The 20,133-nt window shown below is 47.1% G+C and overlaps 1 protein-coding gene across 13 annotated transcripts in view; it reads right to left on the reverse strand.

The window, feature by feature from the left end:
- Positions 1 to 19,600, reverse strand: part of USP4 (ubiquitin specific peptidase 4) — a 64,170-nt gene extending 44,570 nt beyond the window's left edge. For 7 of the 13 annotated variants that reach the window (XM_063806778.1, XM_054681868.2, XM_063806776.1 and 4 more), the window contains exons 1-6: positions 18,843 to 19,119; positions 14,394 to 14,521; positions 6,612 to 6,742; positions 4,644 to 4,770; positions 3,819 to 3,964; positions 3,627 to 3,688 (exon numbers count right to left, since the gene is read on the reverse strand). In XM_063806778.1, the coding sequence (XP_063662848.1) occupies positions 3,627 to 3,688; positions 3,819 to 3,964; positions 4,644 to 4,770; positions 6,612 to 6,742; positions 14,394 to 14,521; positions 18,843 to 18,943 (695 nt within the window). In that variant the 5' untranslated portion in view covers positions 18,944 to 19,119. Of the gene's footprint in view, positions 1 to 3,626; positions 3,689 to 3,789; positions 3,965 to 4,643; positions 4,771 to 6,611; positions 6,743 to 14,393; positions 14,522 to 18,842 lie in introns of those variants that run through there. The other 6 variants (XM_001163445.8, XM_001163407.8, XM_009445491.5 and 3 more) reach the window with 6 other exon arrangements.
- Positions 19,601 to 20,133: the final 533 nt, after the last annotated feature.

Below are 20,133 nucleotides of genomic sequence, written 5' to 3' on the forward strand. Positions count from 1 at the left end.
AATATTGCCATGGAGCTGCTACGTCAGCAATGGATTGACTGCCTACGTCAGAAATTCTTTTCAGAAAGATGTAAGCCTCCATCTTGCTTAATACGCTAATTTGCAGATTTTTCTTACCTGCCAGCAAGCCTTTCCTAACTGACATAGTATGTTTCAAAGTTATACATTCAATTTTCCGTTTCTGTCAGTTGTTCCATTAACTTATTAGGATCTCTATTTTTATTTTTCCCCATAAATTACATAAACTTACAATTGTTCACCTTTCTCATCCTCAAGAATAGTAGTTCTGGACATTCTCATCTCTCTCTGCTCTATACTAATTCCTCACCTATGTTGGAATTACGCAGAATTTATCTCTGGAATATTATAGATACTAGTTGCTTTCTTAAACCTTGATTATTATTGTACCTTTTTTTTTTTTCTCCTGAGACAGAGTCTCACTGTATCGCCCAAGCTGGAGTGCAGTGGCACGATCTAGGCTCACTGCAATCCCCACCACCATTCTCATGCCTCAGCCTCCCCAGTAGCTACGATTACAGGTATGTGCCACTGCACCGGGCTAATTTTCTTTTATTTTTTAAGAGATGGGGTTTCAGCATGTTGGCCAGCCACCGCACCTGGCCTATTATTGATTTTTTTTGGCCGGGCGCGGTGGCTTATGCCTATAATCCCAGCATTTTGGGAGGCCGAGGCAGGCGGATCACTTGAGGCTAGAAGTTCGAGACCAGCCTGGCCAACATGGTGAAACCCCGTCTCTACTAAAAATACAAAAATTGGCTGTGCATGGGTGGCATGCACCTGTAATCCCAGCTACTCGGGAGGCTGAGGCACAAGAATTGCTTGAACCCAGGAGGCAGAGGTTACAGTGAACCGAGATCATGCCACTGGACTCCAGCCTGGGCTACAGATCAAGACTCCGTCTATTAAAAAAACAAAAAAACAAAACCCCTGAGTGTATAAAATCAAGAAATTTGCACCAAGTGATACATCCATGTAACCAGTACCCTGACCAAGAAACAGGACACCCCCAGACCCCTAGGTGTCCTTCTCACGATTCAGTCGCAATTCTTCCCAACACTAACCAGTTCTGACCATGAATCCCCAAGGTTAATTTTGCCTGTTATAAAGTTTTAAGTCAACAGAATCATTATGCCCTGCTTTGTGTCTACCTTCTCTCATTCATCATTTTTCATTAGACTCATCACTGTTGTGCAAAGCTGGACAGAATTTCATTGTGTGCTTACACTTACTGCAGTTTATCCATTTACTTTTGATGGACATTTGGGTTAGCTCCAGTTTGTAACTATGACAAGCAGTGCTAGCACAAACATCCTGAAATATGTATTTAAGAGAACATGGGATATATTTCTATTGGTTACATGCCTAACAACAGGATTGTTGAGTAGCAGAATGTGCATATAATTCTACATTTTTGCCTCTTTTTTTTACTAGTGTTGCCTGACTTGTTTGTATTGACTAGTAGGAATTTCTTTGCAACTCTAGATATACGACCAGCTGTGGTGGCTCACGCCTGTAATCCAGCACTTTGGGAGGCTGAGGCAAGCAGATAACTACAGGCCAGGAGTTCAAGACCAGCCTGGCCAACATGGTAAAACCCTGTCTCTACTAAAAATACAAAAATTAGCTGGGCATGGTGGTGGGAGCTTGTAGTCCCAGCTGCTCGGGAGGCTGAGGCATCAGTCACTTGAACCCGGGAGGTGGGGGTGCAGTGAGCTGAGATCGCACCATTGCACTCCAACCTTGGCAAGAGAGTAAGACTCCGTCACAGGGAAAAAAAAAAGAAAAGAAAAAAAAATTCTGGACACAACTTGTCAGACATGGATTACAAATCTCTTCTCTCACTGTACGGCTTATGGCTTGTCTTCACTCACTGGTGAACAGACATTCTTTTTTTTTTGAGATGGAGTTTCGCTCTTGTTCCCCAGGCTAGAGTGCAATGGTGCAATCTCAGTTCCCTGCAACCTCCGCCTCCCAGGTTCAAGCGATTCTCCTGCCTCAGCCTCCCAAGTAGCTGAAATTACAGATATGCACCACCATGCCTGGCTAATTTTGCATTTTTAGTAGAGACAGGGTTTCTCCATGTTGGTCAGGCTGGTCTCAAACTCTCAACCTCAGGTGAGCCGCCCACCTCGGCCTCCCAAAGTGCTGGGATTACAGGCGTGAGCCACTGCTCCTGGCCTTTTTTTTAAAAAAAAAAAAAAAAAGAGAGATGGGGTCTTGCTGTCGCCCAGGCTGGAGGGCAATGGCAGAATCATAGCTCACTGCAGCCTCAAACTCCTGGACTCAAGCAATGCTCCCACCTCAGCCTGTCAGGTAGCTGGGACTACAGGCACTCACCATTGTGCTTAATCCCATCTGCAAAGTCCCTTTTGCCATGTCACCTGACATAATGACATTCTGAAACAGATTCTGGGAATTAGGATATGGATATCTCAGGGTGAAGATGAGCACAGCTACGCCTACCACAGCTATTTTATTTATCTTGTCAACAACTGGCAACCAGGGTTTCTTAAACTGGATTCCATGACTGGACTTCAGGGGGTCTAACAGTTCTTCTCTTAAGAACTCATAGTTTTCATGGTTCTCAAATGACCTAGGAGCCCACTACTACGTAATGGTCACAGTCCAAGGCCTGACAGAGGGAAAAGGACAGAGCGCAACATTATTCCCATAACTACTGGAACACAGATATAATTTCCAAAACTTATACCATAACGAAAATTAATCACTTCTTTATCTCCCTAAGAACATGCACAGTTCCACATACCACATGAACATCTCTTGAAACAGATGTGTCCTTAGTCCAAGTTTTGTAGCTGAACAATTCACCCAGCAAGCTCCCAGGGCAACAATGAGTAACAGGCCACTGGGCAGAAACAGGTAGAATCAAGCTATCACTTTTTTTTGTTTTTTTTTTTTTGGGTCAGAGTGTTGCACTGTCACCTAGGCTGGAGTATAATGGTGCGATCTCAGCTCACTGCAGCCTTCACCTCCTGGATTCAAGCGACTCTTGAGCCTCAGCCTCCCGAGTAGCTGAGATTACAGGTACCTGCCACCATGCCTAGCTAATTTTTGTATTTTTAGTAGAGACAGGGTTTTACCATGTTGACCAGGCTGGGCTCGAACTCCTGGCCTCAGGTGAGCCACCTCCCACGGCCTCTCAAAGTGCTGAGCTTACAGGCATGAGCCACCGTGCTCAGGCCTCAACTATCACTTTTAAGTCATATAAAACCCCATGCCTTAGCCTTCCTCTTATCCATCAAGGCCTCTAACTACAGGTGGAGAAAATAAAAGCGTGACAAAAACAAAGCAACCTCCTGGTAGAGCAGCAACCTTAGACTTGATCCCTCATATCCCTTCCTCCTTTTCTCATTCTCCACGAGGAGAGGCTCGCCACCTTGCTGAGATATCCTGACAGGCTTCCCTTAGATGCTGCCCTGCTACCAAAAGCCACGGTCTTCATCCAGAAGCATGAACTCTGGATATACAAAATAGGCATTGTTCATCTGAATCAGAACAATTTTTCTTAGTACAAGTACTGCCTTAGGAAAGACTGTCTCTTTTGCACATGTGAGCCTATGACAAGGGAGAAAAAATTGACTTACTTTGACTGCAAGGTCTGCCTGGGCCATGTGCCATCTTCATTTTGAGGCTCAATTACTAGCACCTGAGTGAAAGGGGAAACCAAATGAGGAGAGTTCAAACCACCACACTTCCAACATGCTTAGAAGCAAAAAGTATCTGGCCACACACCCTGGGCAGAGCTACCTGCTGGGGAATGGCCAGGGCCCTCCTACCTGACCCTGGTATAGCCCAGCATCCTGGACAGTGTTGTCTAGCTTGCTCAACTGCTCGTAGGTGTTGCTCATGTATTTGTTCCAGAGCCGTGTTTCACGCTCCGCAGGGATGTTGAATAGCTTCCGCATCTCTTTCTCGATGGTTGCTAGGAACAGGCAGAAATATCACTTGGGGCTTTGTCCACATGCAAGGCTAAAGACAGCCATGGCAAACTAATGCTCATCCTCTTTCTTGTCAGATGCTCACAGGTGCTCTGGATCAACCCCCTGATAACTCTTAAAATCAATCATCTCCCATGGGTGGCCTCTTGCACTCATATGCCTGGAAAGTCTCCCTATGCTTCTTCTCTAACGTGTGTCTCTCATTTATAGCGCAAAAGCAACATAGAAAGTGAGAAAGCTTATCTTTGGAGTTAACTCAGATATGGCTTCAAAAGCTAGCTCTACCATTTTCTGGCTGCGATTTGTTTTTTTTTTTAAGAGACAGGATCTTGCTCTGATGCCCAGGCTGCAGTGCAGTGGTGGGATCGTAGCTCACTGTAAACCTTGCTGAGATTTTTAAATAAGTTATTTTTAAACTTCTTTGGATCTACATTTCCTTATCTTCATTATCATAGACAAATGGGCAAGGAGCAGGCCCAGTGTTCTCTCCATAAGAATTCCTGGAGGGATAGGCCCCCAGGTCAGGACTGGCAACTACAGCTCGAGATGATTTGGGTAACAAATCTAAAGAGGGCATATAAAATAATGCCCTCTTCCCTCCCATCAGCCACAATGTCCTACACTCTCTCACCACATACCAGGGACCCCAGCCCAGCCTCTCACCAATGGTGTCTGCCTTGCTGAAGTGGCAACTCAGCACATTGGTGGGGTCACTGTTCTCACAGAGCTTTAGTTCCAGCAAATACACCTCGACTTTGCAGTGCTTGACAAACAGGCCATGCTCCACAACCTATGAACAAGAGGAGGCAGGGGTGAGGGCATAGCGGTTTTGCAGCTGGGCAGTCTTGGATGTAGCATATCTTATCAGAAGCAAAAAGCAGAAAACTCATGATAATCCATTTCCTTTACTGATCAAGGGATCAAAAGAACAGATTTTTAAAGCTACCAGTACCTGGACAAAGAGTTTAAAAATATTTTTTCTGGCTGGGTGTGGTGGCTCACACTTGTAATCTCAACACTCTGGGAGGCCGAGGTGGGTGGATCACTTGAAGTCAGGAATTTGAGACCAGCCTGACCAACATGGTGAAACCCCATTTCTATGAAAAATACAAAAATTAGCCGGGCATGGTGGCATGTGCCTGTAATCCCAACTACTCAGGAGGCTGAGACAGGGGAATCGCTTGAACCCAGGAGGTGGAGGCTGCAGTGAGCCAAGATCGCTCTACTGCACTCCAGCCTGGGCGACAGAGCGAGACTCTGTACCCCGCAAAAAAAAGATATATATTTTTTCTACCCACTAAGACCAAGAGTATCTTGATGATATTAGAGAGAAGGCTGTTCTTCACTGTTTTTTGTTTTTGAGATGGAGTCTTCCTCCGTCAGCAGCCTGGAGTGCAGTGGTACGATCTCAGCTCATTACAACCTGCACCTCCTGGGTTCAAGAGATTCTCCTGCCTCAGCCTCCCGAGTAGCTGGGACTACAGGGGCCCACCATCATGCCCAGCTAATTTTTGTATTTTTAGTAGAGACAGGATTTCACCATGTTGGCCAGGATGGTCTCGATCTCTTAACCTCGTGATCCACCTGCCTCAGCCTCCCAAAGTGCTGGGATTACAGGCGTGAGCCACCATGCACGGCCTGATCAAAGACTCTTTTTTTTTTTTTGCAACCGAGTCTCACTCTGTTGCCAGGCTGCAGTACAGTGGGGTGATCTCGGCTTACTGCAACCTCCATCTCCTGGGTTCAAGCAATTCTCCTGCCTCAGCCTCCCGAGTAGCTAGGACTACAGGCATGTGCCACCACACCCAGTTAATTTTTGTATTTTTAGTAGAGACGAGGTTTCACCATGTTGGCCAGGGTGGTCTTGATCTCCTGACCTCGTGATCCACCTGCCTCAACCTCCCAAAGTGCTGGGATTACAGATGTGAGCCACTGCACCTGGCTCAAAGACTCTTAAGCATAGAGGGAAAAGCAGTATCATAAAGGTTTTTTAAGATAAACAAGATGCAGGACATTAACTATATGTCCATATGCCCCCAGTGAACTTTCTCTCATAGAATTTTCCAGAAAGTTCTCTCACAGCGCTGCTGGGCACATTCCAAGCCACTGGGCAGCTCTGATGTTTAGAGGCCACTCATGATAATATTCTGGGTGAGCAACTTCACTCACAACCACAATTTCCTAAAGAGAACCAGAAACAGGCTGGGCGTAGTGGCTCACACCTGTAATCCCACCACTTTGGGGGGCCGAGTCGGGCAGATCACAAGGTCAAGAGTTTGAGACCAGACTGGCCAACATGGCGAAACCCCGTCTCTACTAAGAATACAAAAATTGGCCAGGCGTAGTGAAAGGCACCTGTAATCCCAGCTACTCAGGAGGCTGAGGCAGGAGAATCACTTGAACCTGGGAGCCAGAGGCTGCAGTGAGCCGAGATCGTGCCGTTGCACTCCAGCCTGGGCGACAAGAGCACAAGACTCCATCTCAAAAAAAAAAAGAGATCCAGAAACAAGGCCTCAAGCACCACTATTCAACCACTGAGGTATGTTCATTTTCCGAGCAAACACTAGTCAGTGTCCAACAGAAAGCACCTGCAGACAGTGACCAGCAGGTGGGACAATTCACATAACTCACTTTTCTGACGATGGGTTGCTGGCCTTCTACACAGCCGTACCAGTTTAGTAGTTTATTCCACGCCTCGGTGGGGACCAATACATAGTCCAATTCATCAATTAAGTGTTCTTTCAAGGTCTGACTCTCAGGATCTAAAAAAGGAAAAGAGCACATAAGTCACTGCTCTTTGCCCCAGAAATGATGGTTTTACATGATTTCCATGTACTTTTCAGAAATAAGAAAATTATTTACAGAAAGAAACAGGAATGAAATTCCAAAATTCTGTCACTGGTCATTATACAGAGCAGACTTTTGTCTTTATCCATGTTTTCTCTTTATCCATGAAGATTTTATGAGGAATTTGTATTTCTTCTATAATTGGAGGGAGAGAAGAGGATAAAAAAGAAAAACTCCAGGCTGGGTGTGGTGGCTCACACCTGTAATCCCAGCACTTTCGGAGGCTGAGGCGGGTGGATCATGAGGTCAGGAGTTTGAGAGCAGCCTGGCCAACATGGTGAAACCCCGTCTCTACTAAAAATATAAAAATTAGCCAGGCGTGGTAGCGGGCACCTGTAGTCCCAGCTACTCGGGAGGCTGAGGCAGGAGAATTGCTTGAACCCGGGAGGCAGAGGTTGCAGTAAGCCAAGATCACGCCACTGCACTCCAGCCTGGTGAAAGAGCGAGACTCCATCTCAAAAATAAATAAATCATACATGAGGTGGTTATGGTTTCCCACCATCCCTCCGACTAGTTTACACGCCTTTTTCAGGGCAGGGCTCCTTTGTTGTCATTTCAACAATGCTCATAACATCTTCACCAGACATAGATTCCATCTCAAGAAACCATTTTCTTTGCTCACCCATAAGAAGCAACTCCTCAGCCATTCAAGTTTTATCATAAGATTAAAGCAATTCAGGCCAGGCATGTTGGCTCATGCCTGTAATTCCAGCACTTTGGGAGGCTGAGGCAGGCAGATCACTTGAGGTCAGGAATTCAAGATCAGCCTGGCCAACATGGTGAAACCCCATTTCTAGTAAAAATACAAAAATTAGCTGGGCATGGTGATGCATGCCTGTAGTCCCAGCTACTCGGGAGGCTGAGGCATAAGAATTGCTTGAACCCAGGAGGTGGAGACTGCAGTGAGCCGAGATACCCCACTGTACTCCAGCCTGGGTGACAGAGCAAGACTCTGTCTCAAAAGAAATAAAAAAAAATAAAAATTAAAATTAAAAATAGGCCAGGCGCAGTGGCTCACACCTGTAATCCCAGCACTTTCGGAGGCCGAGGTGGGCAGATCATGAGGTCAGGAGTTCAAGACCAGCCTGGCCAGCGTAGTGAAACCCCGTCTCTACTACAAACACAAAAATTAGCTGGGCATGGTGGTGCACACCTGTAGCCCAGCTACTTGGGAGGCTGAGGCAGGAGAATTGTTTGAACCCAGGAGGCGGAGGTTGCAGTGAGCCAAGATTGCGCCACTGCACTCCAGCCTGGGTGACACAGCGAAACTCCATCTCAAAAAAAATAAAAATAAAAGTAAAAATAAAAAATAAAGCAATTCAGTCACATCTTCAGGCTTCACTTCTAATTCTAGTTCTCTTGCTATTTCCACTTTTGCTGTTACTTCTCCCACTGATGTCTTGAGCCCCTTGAAGTCATCCGTAAGTGTTGGAATGAACTTCTTCCAGACTCCTATTAATGTTGATTTTGACCTCCTCCCATGAATCATGAATATTTTTGTGCGTGTGTGTGGGCAGGTGGGAGTGGCAGGCCTTACTCTATCACCCAAGCTGAAGTGCAGTGGCATGATTACAGCTCACTGCAGCTTCGACCTCCCAGACTCAAGCAATCCTCCTGCCTTAGTCTCCCAAGTAGCTAGAACTACAGGTGCATGCCACCAGGCCTAGCTAATTTTCGTATTTTTTATAGGGATGGGGTTTTGCCAAGTTGCCCACCCTAGTCTCCAACTCCTGGGTTCAAAGGATCCACCTACTTCAGCCTGCCAAAGTCCTGGGATTATAGGTATAAGCCACTGCACCAGGTGGAATCATGAATATTCTTAATGGCATCTAGAATGGTAAATCCTTTCCAAAAGGTTTTCAATTTAATTTGCCCAGATCCTTCAGGAGAATCACTCTATGGCAGATAAAGTCTTATAAAATGTATTTCTTAAATAATAAGACTTGAAAGTTGAAATCAAATCAGGCACGCTGGCTCAGGCCTGTAATCCCAGCACTTTGGCAGGCTGAGGCGGGAGGATCACTTGAGGTCAGAAGTTTGAGACCAGCCTGGCCAACATGGTGAAACCCGGTCTCTACTAAAAATACAAAAATTAGCCAGGTGGAGGGACGGGCACCTGTATCCCAGCTATTCGGGAGGCTGAGGCAGGAGAATTACTTGAACCTGGTAGGAGGAGGCAGGAGAATTGCTTGAACCTGGGAAGGAGAGGTTGCAAGGAGCCAAGATTGAGCCACTGCACTCCAGCCTGGGCAACAGAGTGAGACTCTCTCAAAACAAACAAACAAACAAACAAACAAAGTTTAAATTACTTCTTGACTCACAGGCTGCAGAACGGATGTTTTTAGTAGGCATGAAACAACATTAATCTCCTCACGCATCTCCATCAGAGCTCTTGGGTAACTAGGTACATTGCAATGGAGCAGTAACTTTTTTTTTTTTGAGACAGTCTCGCTGTGTCCCCCAGGCTGGAGTGCAGTGGCGCGATCTCGGCTCACTGCAAGCTCCACCTCTCAGGTTCATGCTATTCTCCCGCCTCAGCCTCCCGAGGAGCTGGGACTACAGGCACCCGCCACCACACCTGGTTAATTTTGTTTTTGTATTTTTAATAGAGACAGGGTTTCACCGTGTTAGCCAGGATGGTCTCAATCTCCTGACCTCGTGATCCGCCCACCTTGGCCTCCCAAAGTGCTGGGATAACAGGCGTAAGCCACTGCACCTGGCAGCAGTAACATTTTGATAAGATTAGCTCAGTGCTTTTTCTGAGCAGTAGGTCTCAACACTGAGCTAAAAATATTGGGAGGCTGGAGGCCAGAGGCCGGGCGCGGTGGCTCACACCTGTAATCCCAGCACTTTGAGAGGCCGAGATGGGTGGATCATGAGATCAGGAGATCGAGACCATCCTGGCCAACATGGTGAAACCCCGTCTCTACTAAAAATACAAAAAAAGTAGCCGGGTGTGGTGGCAGGCGCCAGGCGCCTGTGGTCCCAGCTACTCAGGAGGCTGAGGCAGGAGAATCGTGTGAACCCGGGAGGCGGAGCTTGCAGTGAGCCGAGATCGCGCCACTGCACTCCAGTCTGGGTGACAGAGCAAGACTCCATCTCAAAAAAAAAAAAAATATTGGGAGGCCGGGCGTGGTGGCTCACACCTGTACTCCCAGCACTTGGGGAGGCCGTGGTGGGCAGTTACCTGAGGTCGAGAGTTCGAGACCAGCCTGACCAACAAGGAGAAACCCCGTCTCTACTAAAAAAACAAAATTAGCTGGGCGTGGTGGCGCATGCCTATAATCCCAGCTACTCAGGAGGCTGAGGCAGGAGAATCTCTTGAACCTGGGAGGCAGAGGTTGTGGTGAGCCAAGATCGCACCATTGCACTCCAGCCTGGGCAAAAGAGCAAAACTCCGACTCAAAAAAAAAAAAAATCGGTAAACTTGTTGTGGTGGCTCATGCCTGTAATCCCAGCACTTAGGGAGGTCAAGGCGGGTGGATCACTTGAGGCCAGGAGTTTGAGACCAGCCTGGCCAACATAGCAAAACCCCATCTCTACTAAAAGTACAAAAATTAGCCAGACCTGGTGGTGCATGTCTGTAATCTCAGCTACCTGGGAGGCTGAGCCATGAAAATAACTTGAACCCGGGAAGCAGAGGTTGCAGTAAGCCGAGATTGTACCACTGCATTCCAGCCTGGGCGACACAGCGAGACTCTGTCCCAGAAAAATAAAATAAAAACAAAAATATTCGGTATACCATGCTGTAAATAAATATGCTATCATGCAGGCTTTGTTGTTGCATGTGTAGGGCACAGGCAGAGCAGATTTAGCATAATTCTTGAGGGCCTTGGGATTTTTGGAATGATAAATGAGCACTGGCTTCAAACTAAAGTCACCATCTGCAGTATCCCTTAAGAAGAGAGTCAGCCTGTCCTTCAAGGCTCTGAATCTGGCCGGACAGAGTGGCTCATGCCTATAATCCCAGCACTTTGAGAAGTCAAGGCAGACAGATCACTTGAGCCCAGGAGTTGGAGACCAGCCCGGGCAACATGGCAAAATCCCATCTCTACAAAAAAAAAAAAAAAATACAAAGCTGGGCACAGTGGCTCACACCTGTAATTCCAGCACTTTGGGAGGTCAAGGCGGGTGGACCACCTGAGGTCAGGAGTTCGAGACCAGGCTGGCCAACGTGCTGAAATCCCGTCTTTACTAAAAATACAAAAAAAAATTAGCTGGGTGTGGTGGCAGGTACCTGTAATCCCAGCTACTTGGGAGGCTGAGGCAGGAGAATCACTTGAAACTGGGAGGTGGAGGTTGCAGTGAGCCAAGATTGTGCCATTGCACTTCAGCCTAGACGACAGAGCGCGACTCTGTCTTACAAAACAAACAAACAAACAAACAAACAAACAAACATATAAAAATCAGCCAAGCATGGTGGCAAGCAACTGTAGTCCTAGCTACTCAGGAGGCTGAGGTGGGAGGATCACTTGAGCCCAGGAGGTTAAGGCTGCAGTGAGCTGTGATCACACACTACAGCCTAGGTGACAGGGCAAGACCCTGTCTCAAAAAAAAAAAAAAAGGCTCTGAACCCAGGCACTGACTTTTCCCCTCTAGCAGCAAAGAGGTAGATGGCATCTTCCCAATAGAAGGGTGTTTTGTCTACATTTAAAATCTGTTGTTTAGGCCAGGCACAGTAGCTCATGCCTGTAATCCCAGCACTTTGAGAGGCCGAGGCAGGTGGATCACTTAAGGTCAGGAGTTTGAGACCAGCCTGGCCAACATGGTGAAACCCCATGGTGAGACTCTGTCTCAAAAAAATAATAATAATAAATAAAAATAAAATAAAATAAAACCTGTTGTTTAGCCTGGGCACAGTGACTCACACCTGTAATCCCAGCACTCTGGGACGTCAAGGCGGGAGGATTGCTTGAGCCCAGGAATTCAAGATCAACCTGAACAACATGACAAAACCCACAAAAAATCTCTGCAAAAAATACAATAATTAGTCGAGTGTGGTGGGGCCTGTAGTTCCAGTTACTCAGGAGGCTGAGGTGGGAGGATCACCTGAGCCTGGGAAGGTCAAGGTTGTAGTGAGGTGTGATTGTGCTACTGCACGAGGTAGCAGTAGCTACCTTTTTTTTTTTTTGAGACAAGGTGGCACCTTGTCTCAAAAAAAAAAATAAATGAATAAACAACTTTCTCCATATCAGCAATAATAAGGCTGTTTCAGGCTCTTATAATTCATGTGTTCACTAGAGTAGCACTTTTTTTTTTTTTTTTTTGAGATGGAGTCTCACTTCTGTCGCCCAAGCTGGAGTGCAGTGGCGCAATCTCAGCTCACTGAAACCACCATTTCCTGGGTTCCTCCATCTCCCAGGCAACATGACAAAACTCCATCGCTACAAAAAAAAAAAACACATACAAAAATGAGCCAGGAATGCTGGCAAGCACCTGTAGTCCTAGCTACTCAGGAGGCTGAGGTGGAAGGATCACTTAAGTCCAGGAGGTTTACATTTACATTCACAACTTGGCTAGCTATATGGCACAAGAGGCCTAGCTTACAACCTATTTCGGCTTCCTTAACCAAACTCAAATCATTTCTAGCTTTGATTTGAAGTGAGAGACATGCAATTCTCCTTTTCACTTGAACATTTAGAAGACGTTGTTAGGGTTACTAAGTGGCCGAATTTCAGTGTCATTGTGTCTCAGGCAATAGCAAAGCCTGAGGAGAGAGAGAGAGATGGAATGGCTGGTTGGTGAAGCAGCGAGAATACACACAATAATTACCAATTAAGTTCACTGTCTTACATGGGCTCCCTTCATGATGCCCCAAAACAATTACAATAGCAACATGAAAGATCCCTGTTGGCTGGGCACGGTGGCTCACGCCTGTAATCCCAGCACTTTGGGAGGCTGAGGTCGGGAGTTCAAGACCAGCCTGACCAACATGGAGAAACCCCATCTCTACTAAAAATACAAAATTAGCCAGGCGTGGTGGCGCATGCCTGTAATCCTAGCTACTCGGGAGGCTGAGGCAGGAGAATCACTTGAACCCAAGAGGTGGAGGTTGCCATGAGCCACGATCATGCCACTGCACTCCTGCCTGGGCAACAAGAGCAAAACTCCGTCTCAAAAAAAAAAAAAGAAAGCTCCCTGATCACTGATCACCATAACAAATAATAATGAAAAACTTTGAAGTATTTTGAGAATTACCAAAATGTGGTAACAGAGACATGAAGTGAGCACATGCTGTTGTAAAAATGGAACTGACAGATTGTCAAGGCAGCGTTGCCAAATACCTACAAAATTTGCTAAAAATGCAGTATCTGCAACATATAATAAAGCAAAGCACAATAAGCCAAAGTATGCCTGAATTTAAAACCTTATGAATTCTCCATTTCATAAAAATGAGAAAAAGAACAAAATGTGAACATAATGAAATGATTCCTTAGGGCAACTTCGTGGCATAGTGCCACCATTTGACCTATTTCAGGAAACAAAGTAAATGATATTGTTTATACCATGCAGACCTCTCCTAAAACAAGGTCTGAGCTGAAGCATTGCTCAGTTTTAAAAATATCCAAGTTAGGCCAGGCACAGTGGCTCACACCAAAACTCTGGGAAGCCAAGGTGGGAGGATGGCTTGAGGCCAGGAGTTCAACCAGCCTGGGCAACATAGCAAGACCCCGTCTCTACCAAAAAACTTAAAAAACAGCTGAGAGTGGTAGAACACTGTAGTCTCAGTGACTAAGGAGGCTGAGGCAGGAAGATAGCTTGAGCCCAGGAGCTCAAGGCCAGCCTAGCCAACATGGTAGAGACGGGGTTTCACCATGTTGGCCAGGCTGGTCTCGAACTCCTGACCTCAGGTGATCCACCTGCCTTGGCCTCCCAAAGTGCTGAGTTACAGGCGTGAGACACCACTCCTGGCACTGCCCTGATTTTTGACACCCATGACAGATCACCTCTATCATGACTTTAAAGAGGTCTGAAGTCAGGCAAAAGAAAGCCTGGGAAAAGCTGACTCTGTCATCTCAGTGCATGTACAAGTGCAAGCAAAGCTCTAGTGTGTTACATGTCGCTTTTCCTACAGTTCCCATTGGGAGCTGACTACAGTCATAACTCTGTCTACTGACCTTCAACCTCTCCTCACACTAGTTATATGATGAAAACAGCCATTACAGGAATTCTTGATAAAGTTCACAGGTTTACAATTTGTTCCACTGCAAAGGTAACAAAAAATTCTGGTTCTTAAATTTTAGATACAATTTCAAAATGACATCCTATTTCTTTCCATTCCATATACTAACTTAAAATGTGAGATAGCTAGCAGAACTAATTTGCAAAGAGAGAAAGTTAAAATGTTAGAAGCATACTCTTATCAGATGCAGTTAATTTAAGGGAAAAAAGTAGCTTAACTTCTCATTAAGGGTTTGCAAAGACTTCTGCTATAGATGCAAAATGAGGATACTTGTTTCTATCTCCTCACACTAGGAAAGTTCACAACGTCCATGTTACAGATGCACATAACATCAGGCCACTGCCCAGGTGAATGTTTAGCTAGAAAAGCAACATTTACTATACCTGAAAATAGCCCAGAGTTGTCTATTGGGCCAGGAAATAGGTTATGTTCACCCACATTGTACATGTCCCAGCTGTCAAAGCCCACATACTTCTTCCACTGCTTGAACCACCGGCTGTCAATAAGATACCTAGAGAGAGACAAAAATTTACTGTAGCAGAAAAGCTGAGATTATAAATTTCTGCAGCTGCTTCCTTAATCTTTTTTATGGTCCTTCCACTTGGGGCATATGCAATACCCACTAAAAAACACTGTCACAAGAGCAAGAGCAGGGCCCAGGCCCCACATGGCACAGAGAGTCTGGCCCAGGGTATGCATCCATTAAGTGAAATGATTGTTCAAAGAGTGAATAAAAGAAAGAAAACAAGTGGTTTCAAAATGCTTATTTAAATGCCGTCTTTCTTTTTTTTTCTTTTAGACGGAGTCTTGTTCTGTCGCCCAGGCTGGAGTATAGTGACACAATCTTGGCTCACTGCAACCTCTGCCTCCCAGGTTCAAGCAATTCTCCTGCCTCAGCCTCCTGACTAACTGGGATTACAGGCACCTGTCACCACTCCCAGCTAATTTTTGTATTTTTAGTAGAGACGGGGTTTCACCATGTTGGGCAGGCTGGTCTCAAACTCCTGACCTCAGGTGATCCGCCTACTTTGGCCTCCCAAAGTGCTGGGATTACAGGCATGAGCCACTGCGCCTGGCCTCTTTTTTTTTTTTTTTTTTTTTGAGACGGAGTTTTCGCTCTTGTTGCCCAGGCTGGAGTGCGGTGGTATGATCTTGGCTCACTACAACCTCCACCTCCTGGGTTCAAGCAATTCTCCTGCCTCAGCCTCCCAAGTAGCTGGGATTACAGGCATGCACCACCAGGCCCAGCTAATTTTTTTGTATTTTTAGTAGAGATGGAGTTTCACCATGTTGGCCAGGCTGGTCTCGAACTCCTGATCTCAGGTGATCCTCCTGCCTTGGCCTCCCAAAGTGCTGGGATTACATGCATGAGCTACCACACTCAGTCTAAATGGAGTCTTTTTATGGGTAAAATCATGTTTGCTAATAAACAAGTCATTAACTTCTTTTTTTTTTGAGACAGAGTTTCGCTCTTGTCACCCAGGCTGGAGTGCAATGGTGTGATCTCGGCTCTCCGCAACCTCCGCCTCCCAGGTTCAAGTGATTCTCCTGCCTCAGTCTCCCGTAGCTGGGATTACAGGTGTGTGCCACCACACCTGGCTAATTTTGTATTTTTAGTAGAGACAGGGTTTCTCCATGTTGGTCAGGACAGTCTCAAACTCCCTACCTCAGGTAATCTGTCCACCTTGGCCTCCCAAAGTGCTGTGATTATAGGCGTGAGCCACCGCACCCGGCCACAAGTCATTAATTTCATAATGATCTTTACAGAAGTCCCAGTCCAGGCAGACAGTTTGGTTACACTGTTTTGCTTGACATGAACAGCACTAAACTAATGCTCTTTCTGAAAATGGGTTAGAAACACCACCCACTTCAGTTTTCCTTTAAGGACCAAATGAGTTCCAAAAATGTACACACAAGGCCAGGCACAGTGGCTCACACCTGTAATCCCAGCACTTTGAGAGGCCGAGGTGGATGGTCACTTGAGCTCAGGAGTTCAAGACCAGCCTGGGCAACAAACCCCATCTCTACTAAAATTACAAAAATTAGCTGAGCGTGGTGGCACATGCCTGTAGTCCCAGCTGCTCGGGAGGCTGAGGCACAAGAATCACTTGCACCCGGAAGACAGAAGTTGCAGTGAGCTGAGATCATGCCATTGCACTCTAGCCTGGGCGACAGGAATAAAACCCTGTCAAAAAAAAGGTATATAACATGCGTGTACATATATAAATATACACATACACATGTACATATAATAGTGCCTATTGTTCATCTTGTCAAAAAGCATTAATTTGTGCTTCATATTCAACTTGCCACTTTTTTACTTAAATGTAAGTAAATGTGGTATTTTATTTACCTATTTATTTCCTTAGAGAGAGGGTCACCCAGGCTAGAGTGCAGTGGCACAATCATAGCTCTCTGTAGCCTCAAACTCCTGGGCTCAAGTGATCCTCCTGCCTCAGCCTCTGAGTAGCTGTGACTATAGGCACATACCACCATGCCTGGCTAATTTATTTCTTTATTTTTATTTTGTAGAGGCTAGCTCTTGCTATGTTGCCCAGGCTGGTCTTGAACTCCTGGCCTCAAGTGATCCTCCTGCCTCAGCTTCCCAAAGTGCTGGGATTACAGGCATGAGCCACTGCACCAGACCTGTTTATATTTTTAAAGTATCACTGTGCTGGCCGGGAGCGGTGGCTCACGCCTGTAATCCCAGCACTTTGGGAGGCTGAGGCAGGTGGATCACGAGGTCAGGAGATCGAGACCATCCTGGCCAACATGGTGAAACCCTGTCTCTACTAAAAATACAAACATTAGCGGGGCATGGTGGTGCATGCCTATAATCCCAGCTACTCGGGAGGCTGAAGCAGGAGAATCGCTTGAACCCGGGAGGCAGAGATTACAGTGAGCCGAGATCGCGCCACTGCACTCCAGCCTGGTGACGCAGTGAGACTTCGTCTCAAAAAAAAAAAAAAAAAAAAAAAAAGTATCTCTATGCTGTTTTACAATTAAAACAATCTCTGTGGAGCAACAAAGCATCAACAATTATATTGGTGCATCCTTAAAATTTTATAACCAACAAATGTGAGAGGAGGTCAGGCAGCTTCCCAGAGGTCACAAGGATCCATAAACACATCCATCTCTAAAACGCTATTTTTCTTCCAAATCCCTTGAGCAATACCTTCCATACAATTTTACTGTATGATTTTAGTCTATCTTAAACTTCCTCTGCTTCTGCTGAGTATTCTTTATGAACGCTATACAGGTTAACTTAAAAAGTACCTCTGCTAGGCCGGGTGCAGTAGCTTCCACCTGTAATCCCAGCACTTTGGGAGGCCACGGCGGGCGATCACCTGAGATCAGGAATTCGAGACCAGCCTGACCAAAATGGAGAAACCCCATCTCTACTAAAAATACAAAAAAAATTAGCCGGCCGTGGTGGCGCATGCCTGTAATCCTAGCTACTGGGGAGGCTGAGGCAGGAGAATCGCTTGAACACGGGAGGGGGAGGTTGCCGTGACCCGAGATCGCGCCATTGCCCTCCAGCCTGGGCAACAAGAGCGAAATTCCTTCTCAAAAAAAAAAAAAGAAAAAGAAAAGAAAAGAAAACACAAAAAAAGTACCTCTGTTTACCCTGCCTTTCACAAACTGGTTAGCTCAAGGTGAACACATAAGCTGTTATCTGTACTCCTCCTAACCCCAATTTTTCTATTCTCCTGCTCAATTCCGCGGCAGATCATCACCACAATGATTTCTTAAAGATAGGTAACACTCGGGCCGAGCACGGTGGCTCCCACCTGCAATCCCAGCACTTTGGGAGGCCGAGGCGGGTGGATCATAAGGTCAAGAGTTTGAGACCAGCCTACCCAACATGGTGAAACCCGGTCTCTACTAAAAATACAAAAAATTAGCTGGGTGTGGTGGCGTGAGCCTGTAATCCCAGCTACTCGGGAGGCTGAGGCAGGAGAATCGCTTGAACCCGGGAGGCGGAGGTTGCCATGAGCCAAGATCACGCCACTGCACTCCAGCTTGGGCAACAAGAGTGAAACTCCATCTCAAAACAAAACAAAACAAAACAAACAAGATGGGTAACAATCATACTCGATGCAAAGTCTAGCCTTAGTTTTTCTACTCCTACACAATTACACCACCCAGGAATCTCTCCAGTAGTACAAAGTATTGTCCCCTCTACTAAACAATCTATTAAGATGCCTAATAACTCAGCCTGGGTCTTCTAAATTCTGGACCCTTCATCTTCTATCTAGCTCCAGGACCTAGGCTATCCTCCTCTCCCACTCCAAGATACTGCTGCCGCAAATATTTTTGACACTTGCTACCAAAATAATCGGGGTTCTCAGACATTTGTTCAGCTTCTGACCTTGACATCTGTTGGCAGTTTACAAGTTACAAAGTATCTACTTCTGATTTTCCCCTCAACCCACTGAGGTCGGTGAGCCAAATATTGCTATCCTGGTTTTAACAGTGAGGAATCCAGGTCTGTGACACCTTCGCCCAAGGTCACACGGCGAGTCCTCATGGTAAAGGGCTCTCCCCACCCTTAGGGTCCCCACCAACCTTCCCCTTCACCACATCCCTCCTCCTGGCCCCCGCCGGGCCCGCCCCCTAGGGCTCCAAATGAACTGAGACGACACTCAGGCCCCGCCTGCGCTTTCCCAGAGCTGATCCTGGAGTTATTCTCCTGAGGGGCAGGTGTCAGGCTACTCTTTCAGGGTCACTACATACCATCCCCGCCCAGCCCCTACTCTAGCCGAGAAAAAGGAGGCCCCTTTTTCTCGGTCCCTGGTTCTGCATAGAGGAAGAGCGAGCCGGGAGCTCACCACTGCGCCCCGCGTTGGAGTGTGGTCCTCATTAAGGCTCCAAGCTCGGACTTCTGAGTCTCCGCATCCGGTCGCTCACGGCAGCCTCCACCTTCCGCCATCTCGTCCGCGGCCCCGGCCCAGCCGGCCCGGACATCCGCCCCGCGCGCGGCGTGCTATAGACCGCGCCCACGCACGCACGCTCGCGTGCCCGCCCCTGCCCCACCTCGAGCCGCGGCCTTCGGCTCCTGCAGCCGCTGTCTTTTCTCCCCTCCGCTCTCGCGCCACCTAGCTCACCGGCGAACAGTGGAGCGGAAAGGCACATGCGAGAGGGGTGGGCGGGGAGCAGCAGCTGCTACTTCCTCCCGCCCTGCCGCCCGCTACGCGGCCGTCGGGCGCCCCTTCCTCTGCTCAGGATGGCGCTACACTTCGAAGCTCTGTTCAGCCCGCCGATCTCAGGGAGTTAGACAGCAAGCCCACGACCCATCGGGCACCCCAACCTGGCCTTCGAGGTTATCGTGGTCCTAAATAAATGCAGGCCAAGTGCGAGAAGCCCGGTAGTTAGGTCTGCTCATTCTCACCCCTGCAATTCCGCTTTCAGCTGGAGGCCTTAGGCGAGTCAGCTGCCCAAACGTGGGATCGGGGCTCCTGCTCCAGCGGCTCTACAGGGATTTCGGGAAGTACCATGTGCACCAGCGCCTTGGGACCAAGACTCAATGGTGTGTTGTAGTCATTAACAGTCGCCTTAAACAATCGACGCCAGAGCCACCTGGCCCACCGCAGAATTCCGTCAGCTCTTCATACTGAGCTACTTGCCAAGCAGCCACAGAGGGGCGATAGCAACAGGGGAAGGAGAGGTACTCCACATTAGTTACCCAGGCGTGTACTTAGTTCCTGGAACAAGATACAACGTCCTGAACACTATGTTTTCCAGTCGCCCCGCTCACACACACAACCCTCCTCTTGGAGGGAGAAGTAAACCCAGAGGAAAGAGGAAGTCAGGCAGTTGGTCTAGATGCGTCTCCATACACTTGTCTAACAGTCCTTGTCCTCAGAGAAAAATAAGACCTAGTTCCTGCCCTCATAGAATCTAGTAGAAAAGAAGAGATGTTACAGAAATAACCTCAATGCCTAGCAGTATGTGGTAAGTGCCATTAAAGTGTGTGAACCAGGCCGGGCGCGGTGGTTCAAGCCTGTCGTCCCAGCCCTTTGGGAGGCTGAGGCGGAAGGATAGGTTCAGCCCAGGAGTTAGAGACCAACCTCGGCAACATAGCGAAATCCCGTCTCTACAAAAAAATACAAAAATTAGCCG

The sequence above is a fragment of the Pan troglodytes genome, chromosome 2, assembly GCF_028858775.2.
Source record: "Pan troglodytes isolate AG18354 chromosome 2, NHGRI_mPanTro3-v2.0_pri, whole genome shotgun sequence".
In the NCBI taxonomy this organism is placed as follows: domain Eukaryota; kingdom Metazoa; phylum Chordata; class Mammalia; order Primates; family Hominidae; genus Pan; species Pan troglodytes.